At 32.0% G+C, this 14,605-nt stretch overlaps 1 protein-coding gene across 2 annotated transcripts; it reads right to left on the bottom strand.

Moving 5' to 3' along the window:
• Positions 1-1,040: 1,040 nt before the first annotated feature.
• Positions 1,041-13,828, bottom strand: LOC110650198 (beta-hexosaminidase 1). Of its 2 annotated transcripts, XM_021805040.2 has the most exons (16): positions 13,163-13,828; positions 12,975-13,058; positions 12,350-12,385; positions 11,136-11,247; positions 10,954-11,024; positions 10,691-10,821; positions 10,350-10,366; positions 10,046-10,094; positions 6,264-6,364; positions 5,838-5,897; positions 5,095-5,128; positions 4,353-4,451; positions 2,672-2,731; positions 2,330-2,580; positions 1,478-1,671; positions 1,041-1,294 (listed from the first exon to the last, which is right to left on the bottom strand). In XM_021805040.2, the coding sequence occupies exons 1-15, from the start codon at positions 13,592-13,594 to the stop codon at positions 1,496-1,498; spliced, it is 1,713 nt and encodes a 570-aa protein (XP_021660732.2). In that variant the 5' UTR covers positions 13,595-13,828; the 3' UTR covers positions 1,041-1,294; positions 1,478-1,495. The 2 variants fall into 2 exon arrangements, with proteins under 2 accessions (XP_021660732.2, XP_021660733.2); XM_021805041.2 differs by lacking the exon at positions 4,353-4,451.
• Positions 13,829-14,605: the final 777 nt, after the last annotated feature.

The following is a 14,605-nucleotide window of genomic DNA, read 5'->3' as shown; positions in this document are numbered from 1 at the left end:
GAAAATTCAATCTGTTCTTGCAAATAATTTATTTTGAAAGAAACTTTTTTTTTAAAGAAATTTATATAAAAGAAATATATTTTTTTTTCTGAATTTGATATTTTAAAATAATAAAAAAAAACAGATTGTTGCTGCACATAAAAATCCATAAAAGTAAAATTTTCTGACTTTGTTAATTTATTTTCTCAAAATATTTTTTAAAAAATCGGATAACAAAAATAAAATATAGAAAACAAAATTGTTGCCAACCTATCTCTTAAATAGAAGTAGTAGAGGTTATTTGTCTTAATTTATAAGCTGATCAAATCAACTTATAAGCTCTAAATATAAGTCGACCTGTTTATTTATAATAATTTTTAGACTTATAAGTTAAGTTTATAAGTTAAAAAAAAAATATGAGACCCAACTTTTTATTTTGATATTTATAAACTAATTTGATTAAGTATTTTACTATATTATTCTCATTTAATTTTTAAAATTTCATCATAAATCTCATTCAATATCTTTTTTAGTCATTTTAATAATAAATATACCCATAAAATATATTTTACTCAACACGCTTATCAGTCACGTATAAATATTATAACCAAACACGTACCTACTTAACTGCCATTCAACATTGAGTTTGCAAAATCCAAACTGTTTTTCTAAATAAAATAATCATTTTATATGCTATTAAAAAAAGTAATTTAGAAAAAATTATTTTATTATTTTAATATTATTATGATTAAAACTTATTAAATTTAATTTTAAATTATTTTTTAATACTCTATAGTTAATATATTTAAAAAAATAATTTTCTTAACGGAACTTCCAACAGTAATACCAAACAGACCTTAAAATTTTAAATTAGCTTATAAGCTAATTTTCATAAGCTCACCAAACACCCTCTTACATAAAAGATTTACTCTTTTCAATTGTCGTATATAATTTATCATTCCTTGCGAGAGTTGAATTCGAAGTATTTTAATTGATAAAAGTTTTTCAGACCCTTAAATTTTAAGATTTCATATGGATTGTGAGAATTTGAGAGAAGAAAATTCCAGTTAATTATGACAATTTATAAAGTTCAGGGTTCAATATGCAATGACACTGATTTATCAGTTCTCCACTTGCCTTCCTATGATGAGTATGAAGGAAGGGATCACTTACAATACAAGGTAGGAAGTTTGATTAAGCTTCCCTATACACATTCTTGGCAAAATTTGCTGGAATATCCACAAACATCGAGGAGTAGAGTACAATGAAGTTTCTTTGGAAATTCTCAGGAATTTGTGAGATAAAGCAGTACATTCTGGAAAAATAATTCATAAACAGAAGCACAACAACACGGTTAAAATGGCGACCAAATCAAGAGATGCATTCAGCTTGCATTTATAGAAACACATGATGGAAACATGAAAGGTATGGAATTTTTTGGAGTCCTTGCATTTATCGTAAACAAAATACAGATTTGGCTTCAGATACATTAAATTACCTGATTTGATACCAAGATTTACAGTTCATAGCATGACCCAGGACCAATAGGAGGTTGTCGGGCATAAAAATTTTCAACAGGAGCAGCTTGAACTCCACGCCTATTCAATAGGCATCTGAAGTAGTGCAAGCGGGGTAAAGCCGTTAAGGTAATATTTCCAGAAGATATGGCCTCTCTTCTACTCCATAAGCGTTCTAAATAGAACACAAAGTGCAAAGCAATATCATGCTTAAGAATCAGGAACAAATACATGAACATTTAACCTTAACATAATTTGATATTCAAAATACAACTCCTCATCGTTGATAAATGAAAATAACAGTTCGCACACATCTGCAAATGAATAAACTGATGTCTGATTGGCTATTAAGCACTACTCCCATTGAGGAAATTTGAACTGGCAGCAATGCAGATTTTGAGTTAGAACTTTTAAGTACCTGTTCATGTCTGTTAGCTTACATGGGGACAGTTTTAAGGTGTTTCACTTTCATATTTTTCAACCGCTTTCTTTAACTGATATCCAATGGATCAGAGAGAATTCTTATTTTAAGAACTTATATTTCACGTCTTACTCAGTTTTCGGATTTCTTTTTTAGGAGAACGTCTTATTCTTTCCCTTGCACATGTTCCCCTCTTCTATCCCAACAAAAGTCTTCTTTTGTGGTAAAATTTCCAGCATTAGTCAAAAATGATTCCCAAGAGATCACTAAATTATTGGAACTTTGAGCAAATTGTCCACTTATTATGCATCTAAATATGGGATTAAGAGAAAAATAAAAAGGGCTGTTCAATTTGACTCTGCTATTTTTCAGTGTAATTCTTGAAAGTTTATGTATGCAAACAGAGGAATACCTGCAGCAGCTGCTGCACGAGGCCATATTGTTTGCTGAATATTTGAGGTATCAGCTATCTCAGCCCACATGCAAACTTCTCCTCCAAGCACAAGCTCTTGTTCAGAAGTGATATTTATTCCTTCCAGTGGCTCAGCCTCGTAAACTTCATCCCAAGGGACATCTAGATGATCAAGATACCAAAAACCTTGGTTACTGAAGATGCACCTGAAGCCTTTTGCAACAACCTTTGGGCAAACCCCACCACCCAACCTATGGCATCACAAAAAGGAGTTCATGCTTGAGAAACTGACAGAACACCTTCGACTTAACATGAAATTTAAATAAGAGGGATAAAACACACCAGTTGTGCACTATAGTCCTTGGATGAAGATTTGATGCAAATGTATTGAAAGTTTCCTCCCTGAGATAACAAAAATTAGATTTGCCACATCTCCATGGAGCTAAATTGGAGAATACATGATATTGATAATAATATTTAATGTTAATGCTTTCGGACTGGACTACTCATTGAACTGGAGGAGAGAAGGGGTTGAGGAATAGTAGTTTGAACACAGTTAAACTAGGTTAAGGAAGGAATTGCATAAATATATATTTATTAAAACATTTTGAAAAAAAAAATAAATTAGAAAAATATAACATAATAAAAAATTGGGCCATAAATATGTAAATAGGATATGTTATTAATGATAAAAATGGGTAATTATATTTTTAACAAATCAAAATTTTGAAAATATCTTTAATTATATACACTGAAGATATAAATAAGTATCATTAGTTTTCTTTAATATTCTTTCATATTAAATAAACTACATAAAGAATAAATAAGTATTTTTAATTTTCAAAAAATTATGTTGTCAAGCTTCATTAAGCTATAAATTTGAAATGGATGATAAGATGCATTATACACACACACACAAAAAAAACATACTCCAAAGAGTTTATGAAAATATCTTTATGTTCCAAGCTCAAGTGATAAGTTGAATTTTACATTCAACTTATCACTTGAGCTTGGAACATAAAGATAAGTTGAATGTAAAGGTTAGATTCTTGTCTCAAACAAATATAAACATGTATTTTTCAGAGATTAGCTGACTGGATTGACCCACCCATGGAACCATGACTGTCCGCCCAACTAGATCAAAGATTGTTAAGCTAGTTCAAAAAGGTGGAGCTGGGTTGAATTAAAAGAGAGTTTGAAGCAGCATTGTGCATAGCTTGATTCGAGGATTGAAAATCCCCAGAACTGCACCAAATTTGGGTTCTCAAAAAATTCAAGAATTGGAACAGACACAGAATCAAACTGAAATTTGATTCAATCCGGTTTTATTTTTTGATTCTCACCACCTCACCAGACAAAAAATTTTTTTAATACTTGCAGGGCCCATATGGGCACCATGTGATGGCTGACAAACCACCAAATGACTATTAAGACCCCTTTTTTGTAATCAATAACAATCAATTTAAAATTTCAATTTATACAAATGACCCACCATTATAAAGACTTGACAACATAAAATACTATACAATTAAATTTTCATTATAGTTATTATAAAACTTATGAATATTGAAGGTTTAAGCTAATAATCATATTTTAAGGTTCCAAAAAAATACAATAAAACATGTATAAAATGATACAATTTGGTTCGGTTATTGATGAAGAATCAAAATCATACCAAAACTGTAAAATAAATTCGGTTTGGTTCTAGTTCTTTTCGGTTTGGTTTGGAAGAACTAGGAATCGTGCACAACCCTAGTTTGAAGATAGCAAAACCAGGCCCTTGGGCCTTTTGGATCTCAGTCTGGAAAATCCAATTGGCTAGGCAGGTGCAGGTCTAACAAGCATGTTTCATTGATTAACTAAAGTTCAATTAATGAAATGATGAAAAAGTTATTTGATTGATTCACATATAAGCAACACAATATTTCATAATTAAATTTCAATAGGAATTTTGGACAGGAAAGTCCAGAAGAGAAACCAACTTTTCGAAATGCTAATAACAAGTTTACTGATGAAAGCATACCAGTTGACAGGGGTCCAACCTTTGGAAATTGCTATTTCTTGAGCTCTAAGTACAAAATATTGATATGCATCCTTGGTAGTCAAGTTGCGATCCTGAAGCCTACAATTAGATCGGTGGATGTATAATAAACATGAAAGTTAGGAAGCATGCTGGCCATGAAAGCATGTTAGACATGGTATGTCTAGATCAACTGTCCAGACCCAATTCTGTTCTAGGAAAGATGAAACCTAAAAGTTTGGAAACATGACTGCCAAGAAAGCAAGACAGGATGCATATAGCATATGCCATATACCATCCAAACCAACTCCCCAGAGCGCTACTTAAGTCATTCTTTACAGCTCATTGTTGCTTAGTTTGAAAAAAAAGAAAAATGGATCTCACCAAAGATAAAAGAAGATTTGACACTGTTATCAATGATTATAAAAGATCCAACACCAAAGTATCTTAGGCATTCTTTACTGCTGATTGTTATTTGAGTACCACATAAGAAAGGAATCTCATAAAAGATGAAAGAAAAGGCTCCATTCCTTTTTCAAGGTCTAATGGCTAAATGTGCTAATACATATTCAGAACAGAATTTAGTCACATGTAACAAAAAAGATAAGGTGAATTTGATAGATCCATTTTCTGCAATGTCCTTCATGGTGGGCATTAGCTAAAGAAGTCTAACATGCTTATTTGAACAACAGTTTCCTGGGAATTGGAAGTCATCAAGAAACAAGTGATCAGTTCAGGTACATACCATTGTTTCACATGTGAAGTAGAGTTCCAACAATCTGTCAAAGATTGAACCAACTTGTATCACTAAACACCAAAAGGCATCCAACATAAATTATAGCATAGAGAGAAATAGATGGATACATGGAAAGAGTAGCACCACGCCATGGATTTTAATTATGTTTAAATACAAAGCAAGAGAGTAAATTTTATTGATAATTTGATCAAAAGCTCAAAGATGTTGCCACTTGGAAGCCTTAGCTTTGTGCTCTTAAGCTCTCTTTATTCAAGTTAAGATCTTCCTCTCTTCTCTCAGATGGAAAATTGATTTTGTCAGAACTGGAAAAAAAGGAGATTTTATTTTCAATAATTTTCAGGTGACAAAAATTCAATTAGATATACCTAAAGGTTTCTATTATTCTCATGATTCTGGTTATTTCACTGGTATTAAGCAGACGACTTACATCAGAAAGCTCCAAAAAGCCATGCTGTCTGCATGCTGCTGATACAACAGCAGAACTGCTCTTTAAAACAGCAAGTTTTATAGCTCTAAATACATCAAAAAAATTCTTTTAACAACCAATAATATGCCTAGTCAATGTGATGAGAATTTTCATACGAAATTACAGTAGAATTTTTATCAAACATAACATTTGCCTTCTCTTTTAACACATCGCAGAATCATTTTTGTTGTAGCTATGCTATTTCTTTTGTTGAATAAGGCTAGAAAAATCTTAGCTTTCAACAAGAAAAGACATGCATACTAACCTGTGTTAACCTCATCACCACCCAAGTGGAAGAGCTCAAAAGGGAAGATTTTTCTCATGTCTGTAAGAAAAAAATTATAAAAAAAAGAGAAGGAGATGAAACAAAATCCAAAAACAATGAAAACAAAATTATTTCAATGGGCATAAAACATTTGATTGACAAAGTCGATGGTCTCATAACTTCACCAAAGATTACAACCTCCATAAATTGTCTTACAAAAAATATAATAGCCAACTTCCACATAATTATCAACCAAGCCAAAATCCAGCTAATTTTCTCGACCAATAATCTCCAGAACTATGTATCACAAGCATGTATCATGTTGCACATAAATGCAAAAATTAGAAAAGATAAATATCACCAAAATAAGTCATGTATAAAGTAACCTAAACACCTATCCAGAAAAAGGAATAAAAGAAACTTAACCTGTCAAAATGCCAGATATCACATCAAAGGTAAAATTTTTTGCAACATCCAGTGGCTCCCTACATGAAGCAGAAGGCCAAAGATCAGGATATCCCATGCCCCTGCACAGGAAAAAGATCACAAATTTGAAGAATTTCTTAGTAATGAGGAATTTTCTGTACTACCAATGGATTGACAGTACACATCTAGTCGATTACAATATGAAATAAAAATAATCATAAAAAAAAAGTTTATGCCTCAATTCAAGTTGATACAAGACCTTTTACTATTTTATGTCAACATATTTTAGGAAGAAATTTAGGAAATTTAACTATGAAGTTTTTATTTATTTAGGAAGTTTGAGTTGGTTTAGTATTCCAAATTAGTGTTAGTTTAGTATTTTCTTATTTTGGGATTCCTAGTGTCTATGTCATCAAGGTATTTTTGTGTTGGTAATATGCCATAGAGCAATGCCATAATGTTGTGTATTGTAAACTTAATTTTCTAATAAAATGGCTTTAATAAAGAGTATATGTTTAATCGAATAGTCCATTAGTTTCTTGTTAGGAACTTAAATTCTCAAAAAGTTGAGAATATAAGTCATGGAATTATCCCGTACAAGTGTTATAAATAATGATTCACAGCATAGTATGGAAATGGAAACATTAACACGGGAAATGTGGAAATAGACACGGGGAAATGACATTTTAAAAAATATAGGAAATGGAAATATGTGATAAATGCATAAATAAAAAATAAAAAAATAAAAAAACACAGGTGTGTGTGTGCGTGTGTGTCCAAATCATGAAAGATATCCCACAATAAATGAAGATATCCAATTTTTTAAATATAGAGTAAAACCAAACCAATAAAACTTAAAGTGTGACTTTTTTTTTATAAATTTAAGAGTTTTTAATTAATTGGATAAGATTTAATTAGAGCTAATCTAAACCCATTAAGAAATCAAACCCATTAATTGGAAATTTTTATTAAGAAACCAAATCCAGATGGCAGATGCTGATTAGAGAAAATGAAGATTTTTACAAAAACGCAAATGCCCACTTTTAGCCTAAAAGCCAACCATTGATGAAGAAAGCATGGGAAGCTTAAAGATCCAAACATACATCAGGTCACCAATCTTCTTCTTCTTCTTCTTCTTCTTCTTCTTCTTCTTCTTCTCTATTTCAAGCAGCAGCCCTCTGTCTAGCTTGAAGACCTATATCTTTTTTTTTTTAAAGACATGCATGTTCGAGCACAGAAACAAGTTTTCAACTTCCCATATTTGAGGCAACGGCCCCAACAAGCCTTCCTTACATTTCTCACTATTTCTGTGTTGGAAACATTTCCAGCATGGGGAAACATCTTTGTTCAACGTTTCCATGCATCATAAGTTCACAGTAAAGGATACTTTATTAGACATGATCTATACAACTAGACTGCCACCTCTGTTTGTTTCTATGGATTTGTATGAGATACTAATAAAAGTGGAATGACAAATCTCATGCCATTTGACATTATGATGTTGGGACAAATAGAATGGACACTTATCAGATAAGTAAGCCGAACTAATGGTGTTTAAATGATATATACATGGAGTTTACTCTTGTCAGTATATCATCATCTACATCATACTAGTGCATATAATCCCTTGACTTAGGATGATACGGTTATCTCGTGTATAGATGGTTTGAGTTTGATACTGCTTACATACTTGTACAATGTATGGATATACTTGCATGTGTTGGCATCTATTAGTTATATATAGAGATAAGTGTTTAGTCAAGAAGGGATTCGTTATCCTAAGTAAATAGGAATAAAGTCCTATGGTATCTAAATTGTTCTTGACAAAGAAAGTTTCTAGCCAGGACAGTTTGACTTAGTAAGAAAAGAGTTTCTAATGGTAAGTCTTATTAATCAATAATTAGAATTAAGATGAGGACATATAATTCAAAGTAATTAGAGTTTGACATATAACATGTCTCTAGCTAGGATTGAGGCTTTGTAACGAAGAGATTTTAGTTAATAGTAAGTATGATCAAGATTCTTAAGAATGTGACAAATTTCATTTATCACTAATTGCGTAGTCATGGTATGTTATGTTAGGTGTTAACGACAATTTATGAAAACTAATAATGAAGAGGGAATTTCACTCTACGTATAAAAAGGGTCTAGTAATATTAAATAGTTAATATCATATTCTCATTGCTAATTAGTTATCAACCTAAGAAGTCATACAAAAAAGAACTTAAATGATCAAGATAATATTAATTTGGTTAATTAATTAAATGGTTTAATTGATTAATAAATTAATGAATTTAGTTTACAACTAGATTGCAAAGTGTCTAGCATGACTTGAAATTAAATTCAGAGTAAATGGGTAATTTAAATAAGAAGAAAATTAGTTTACATTTAAAGTGTTAAATATAAGCTTAAAATTAAAAGAGTTTAATTAAGGCATAATTTATATTAGATATAAATTACTATGAGAAAAGAGTGTATACATGGCTTACGTGGCTTGAAAACCCATGAGAGAAAGAAATGTGGCTTAGTGGGAATTGTAAGAGGCTTGCATGACAATTCCATGGCTGCCTATGATAAAGACACATAAGCCATTTGACTCCTTTAGAAGGAGACAAGTGGCCAACACTATTACCAAATGTCAAATGTCAAGTGGCCAACACTATTACCAAATCTCCACCAACCACATATAAGGTTTAGGGATTTCCATTCCCTAAATCAAGGAACTCACATACTAGTTTAGGGATTTCCATATCCCTAAACTATAAATTGAGAAACCCACATGCAAACTATGAGGAATTGTTCTTCTTCTTTTTCTTCTCTCTAAAAAGGCCAAGATTCTTCTTCTCCCTTTTCTTCTTGAAATCTCTTACATATTAGAAATGTTACCTTGAGATTTGAAGGAAGAGATTTTTTCTCTATCAACCTAAAGTAATTATCCATTTGTTCTACCTAAAAGTTGAACCATATCTTGCTTGTGTCCCTAGTGACCAACCAAAGGGGAGAAGCACAAGGGAGTGTCTTCAGTTCAAGAGTTGGTTACCTTCATCACAAGGGTTGTGTGGACCAAATAGAGGATCTACAATTGGAGGCCAGATTCCTAGAGGGTGGATAGTGATTCAGCACCTTACAGGTAAAATCCCTGAACTTAGTTTAGAAGTTTTCTCTTCTTCTGTTTCCCATTTCCAAAATGGGCTAGAAGATCAATTGCGTCACAATGGTTGTGACCATTTGATAATGTTGCATGTTGATTAGAATGAAATTGGATTGCATGTGATGTATAAAACTTAGGTTTTTTTTTAAATTTAAAATGCCCAATTTGCTTGCCCCCGCGCTTCCGTGCCTTCGTTTTCTAGAGCTTATGATAATTGAAATTGAGAATTAATATAATCTTGAGAGTTTATTTCTTTTCCCCTTTTGAATGTTTTTGTGGTTCCACATCACAAGTGCTTTTGACTCCTTAAATTCCCCATATATCAAGTTCGGGTAATCGCCAAAGAAATAAATTAGTTAAAGGAAAAACTTTAAAGTTCCCATTCTGCAGACCCAGTTTGCACAAGAGATAAAACTCCCAAAAAAGAGCCGAGTATCCTATTTATTCTACAATAAAGATCAGAGTGATCAAAATGCACTAATTTATATGCCTTCTAATTGCTGCACGATTATGAACTATATGCAAAATGCTAGCTTAACTAAGAAGAAATCTCAGTGGATATATCCCTGTGTATGTAGAGAATTGTAGCAAGTATAGCACCATAAAAAATTGAAAATAAGTAGTGCGTTACCATGATTCAGCATGACCAGGGACATCAATTTCTGCCATTACATTGATGCCTGCCAAGTACCCACCATAAACCACCAAGAAATATTAAGAAAAATGCATATGAGAAATGTTATTTTAACTCCCAAATAAAACCACTCTATGGCCTAGTAATGAAATTATTGCAATTTATTTTTCACATTAAATTCTACAGTTCCAATTTTCAATAATAATATTCAACTAAATAATTGAACAAAAATATGTTAGTTCAGAAATATGGCCTAAGAATTTTTTTTGCTAAAGTTTCAAACCATAATATTGAGACTCACCTCTTAACTTGGCAAAGCTTCATGTTGATGATACATGGAAACATTAAAAAATAAAAAGTAAAATAGGTGTTAGAATATGCAGAAGGAAAGAATGACATACAATAAAATGAGAAAGATAAGAAGACAGAACGGGGAAGTGAGAAAAAGAGAGTGGAGGAGGAGGAGGAGAACGAGAAGAAGAAGAAGAAAATGTAGAACCACAAAAAAATGCCAATTGTTTATCCAAATATTTGTCTCATTCACTTAGAGCTTAAGTTCATACCATTAACATTTCTTTTTCTCTTTTCTTAAATGCCAACTTAATGTTTGCTTGATAACAGAATAATCAGTACAAATCTTACTTTACAATTTCATAGGCATCCTCCACTGTGTACCGCTCCCACTTTGTATATGAACCTTCCCACAATTTTGGATATGTTGGTATTTCTATAGGAAATGACTGCTCATCTATAATGTGCCAATGAAGGACATTCTAATAATGTAATATCCAAAATCAGTATTACTTGCAGAATAATAAAAGAATAAAAGGGATGGCATAATGAATAAATGAATGCTCCACTTAATTCTAATGATGAAATACAGAACTCCCAATAGCATATCTTACAAGTTTAGCATATGACATGGATTCAATTATCTGCTTAATGACAGTTATTGGTAAATAATGCCTCGATGTATCTGCAAAAGTATGTGTTAAGAAGGCAATTGAATAATATTCCAACACAAAATTATGTTGGATGAAAATTTTGCAATTTTACTTTCTTCCTCTGTAGAAGAAATGTGGCTCACCAAGCAAAAGCCCACGATACGAAAATCTTGGTTTGTCTTGAATGTACCATGGTGCCTTGTAGATTTGTACAGATTTAGTTCCATAATCAAACATACATAGTTGGCTGAAGGTCTGAAAGATCACAGAAAAAAATATAATGAATGAAGAAAGTTGACCTGCACACCACAAATTACTACAAGCTCATCAATATTTATGAGAAGTCAGTTGCATGTTTAGAAGCTAGATTAGCTTTTACACGCTAAGCAAACACCATCACACAACTTAAGAACTAAATACAGTCATCAGTAATAGACCTATCAGAAAATGTACAAATTAAAATGTATTGATTTTCTCATTTCGACTTGAAAGCCTAGTGCTTTTTACTATTTAATTACCAACCAAATCATGGTAGAAAGAAGCAACGTTAGGCTTCAGCATCATTACACTAGCTATATATCTAGTTCTTCTGAAACTAGCATTTATAGGGATCTGTACTCTCATAAATTTCTAAGAGTTGGTAGGGTCAGCTTCAAAATAAGCCAGACAGGAGGCACTGATGGAATGAAGGAAAGTATCAATATAAAGAAAACAAAATTAAAGTTTTTATCCAATGATACACAACAGCACCAAATCTGAAAGTTTAAACACTAATCTACTTTCACCTTTCTGTTCAGGACTTCAGGTCTATGAGAAGTCCAAAATTTGTCCATACAACCAGATGTTTTTCACAATAATTCTGCTAGATTATCTCTTCCCTTGATTTATAACACATTATCCATACATTTTATTATACATTTGTTATAGGAAATCAGGTTGACAATGCCTAGGAAACAATATATCACAACAATTGTTCCAAAGATGTCATGCTTTATTCAGAGAATTCTTCAGATCGTATTATAATAGATTAAACCTTAGCAGTCCCATAACCCAACTGACCCAAGTTTTAGGCCCAGAAAGAGAATCTGAAGGGCCAAAGGGAGTTATATGAGATAGAGAGAGAGTATTTAGCATTATCTCTTGTGCTTATCGCCATAACACCCCACACATAAACAACAGTCTACCCGTGTAATCCATTACAGAAAATTAATAATAAAAATGAATTAGCTAGCCTACACGCCCGCAATCCACCCAACTTTCAAGACAGAGCATAGCATTCACAAGTTGTATGCATGCAGTATTGAAAGTAATTATGCATGTGACCACTTTATTATGCAATTCACGGTAACATTAATACCTCCAACCCTCTCAGTGCACCATAGACAGTATTTGCCTGCAAAAAAGGGAATATGAATATAATTTGCCTGCAAAGAAGGGAAAATAACCAAACCAACTAGAGTGAAATGCATGGTCACATGCTCACATTTGATTTCCATAGATTAATAACTGAACTTAAGAAACAATGCCATGTTAGATTTTGATCATTAAGGTAGTTTTTTTTTTTTTTTTTATCATGACACGCACCTTCATGTAAAGTCCGTTGGGGTTGAAGCATGGACAAGCATAGGACTACTTAGCATATGTTGAAATTGAATTAATAAGAGGAGAAATTAAGCATTCTGCCTTGGAATTTTTAGCCAGACAGGTTCTAAAACTATGTTATGGAACTAGTCAAGCTTTTAGTTGAGGGACTAAGAATGATATTTCAAACATTGGACACATAAAATGCCCACATCATGGTGTTAAAGATATAATTGAGTGAAATCAAAGGGTGCATCCTTCAAGAAAATGAAGAGCTGAAAATGGTGCTATTTAGCAAACGAAATGTAGCATCCATCAAATAACCAAATCAACATCTAGGTATGCTATCTAATCACGGGAAAAAGAAAAACCCCGTAAACTCAAACTCCAAAACTTTTTACCTCAATGGTCGCTTCCGCAATAATTGACTGCCCATCATTCTTATCCACGAATAACGAATAACTCTCATCCACTCCAAGCTGAAGCTGAAAACAGTCATAAACCCACAAACACAAAAGTTTCAAAATTCACAATATAAAAATAATAAGCAAGATCCCAATTCAAAGTGGAAAAATCTCAAATCACTCACCTCCTCACTACGAGAATGAACCTCAATTTTCAATTTACTGATATCATAAGCCGGTCTTATATATCTAAACATTTGAAAAATAGAAAAACTCTCCCCATGCTTGAAGATAATCCTCTTGTATCTGTCAAACGCATCTTTGATGATTGAGGAATTGCCTCCGTCGCCGCTGACAACAAGCGAAAGGGCAGGGTCAACGGATAGGGTGTGATCGCCGGAACTGAACTCCGATGGCAGCGGCCAGACATAAGTGAGCGTGTCATCCAGTTGAAAGGCGAAACTCAGCCTTAGGATTGCCAAGATTGCGAGAATTATCAGAGATTTCAGTAAACCAGGGGACATAGTGGAGCGAAAACAGCTAGAGAGAGAGAGAGAGAGAGAGAGAGAGAGAGAGAGAAGAGCTGATGAATTATTAGGTAGAGAAAGAGCGAGCATATATGATTCTGTTTTTACCGTTAGGTGGATGTCTTCTGCTTCACTGTCAAGGCAAGGAGAATCTCTGTTCTTGCCTATGCGCGAAATTGCAATGGATGGCGTCTAGTGTCAAAACGATGGCGTTTTATGGTAGCAATCAATTTCATAGTGAAATGAACTGACCTGAATTCAGGCACCACCCTCAGTTTCTTCCAAAGGATGGCGAATAGTATCAAACGATGGCGTTTTATGCTAGCAATTTCATAGTCAAGTGACCTGAAATCAGGTACCATCCTCAGTTCCTTCCATGGGAAATTATTCATGTGTTGTAGTAGGTGAATTCTCGATTAGGTCTTATCAATAATTTCTTAAAATGGAAGAATTATATTTAACTTTTAAAATTTATTACTTAATTTTTAAAATTTTAATTTATTATAATTAAAATTTTATTTTTTTAATTTTAATTGATTATTAAATTTGCTTAGGTTGCAGATTTTCATATTAAAAAAATCCTCCTAAATAATATTGTAACGCCTATAAATATATTTTCAGCACATTTCAATGAAAAAAAAATTCAGTATCTTTTCAAAAGGTAAATTATGATGATAATATTAATATTTTTATGATAGATTTAGATAATAATTTTAAAAGTCGATATTTTGTTAAGTGTGATAGTAAATGGGGTAAAAAAGTAGCAAGTTATAAGATTTTTTTAAAATTAAATTAAAATTCATGACTTTTTTTATAATAAATTGAAGATAATAGCTGAAAGTGAAATAGAGGTATAATTTAGAAATAAATTATAAAAATTATCCAAATTATGAGGATACAATGAAGAAAATTCAAGGAAATTAAAGGCAAATTTATTTCGTAAAAAGTAACTTGTATATAGAAGAAAATATTTTCCCTGGAGATATTATTCTTGTTTAGTTATAATATTTTGTTTTTATATTAATTATAAATATAAATATTTTTATATTTTAATAATATTGTTAAAATTAGAAAATCAATTCTTCTTTTAAAAATAATTAT

Source organism: Hevea brasiliensis, chromosome 14 (assembly GCF_030052815.1).
Source record: "Hevea brasiliensis isolate MT/VB/25A 57/8 chromosome 14, ASM3005281v1, whole genome shotgun sequence".
NCBI classification, from domain to species: domain Eukaryota; kingdom Viridiplantae; phylum Streptophyta; class Magnoliopsida; order Malpighiales; family Euphorbiaceae; genus Hevea; species Hevea brasiliensis.
Note: the sequence above shows the minus strand (reverse complement) of the source record. Positions and strands in the feature narration are given on the sequence as shown.

Bases quoted from the DNA above. Each gene is read 5' to 3' on its own strand.
- LOC110650198 (XM_021805040.2), bottom strand. From the start codon at position 13,594: ATGCTCGCTCTTTCTCTACCTAATAATTCATCAGCTCTTCTCTCTCTC. The intron at 4,452-5,094 runs GTATGTACCTGA...ATCTAATTGTAG, and splicing joins ACTTCACATGTGAAACAATG to GCTTCAGGATCGCAACTTGA. The intron at 2,732-4,352 runs GTATGCTTTCAT...TTGTTATCTCAG, and splicing joins GGTTGGACCCCTGTCAACTG to GGAGGAAACTTTCAATACAT.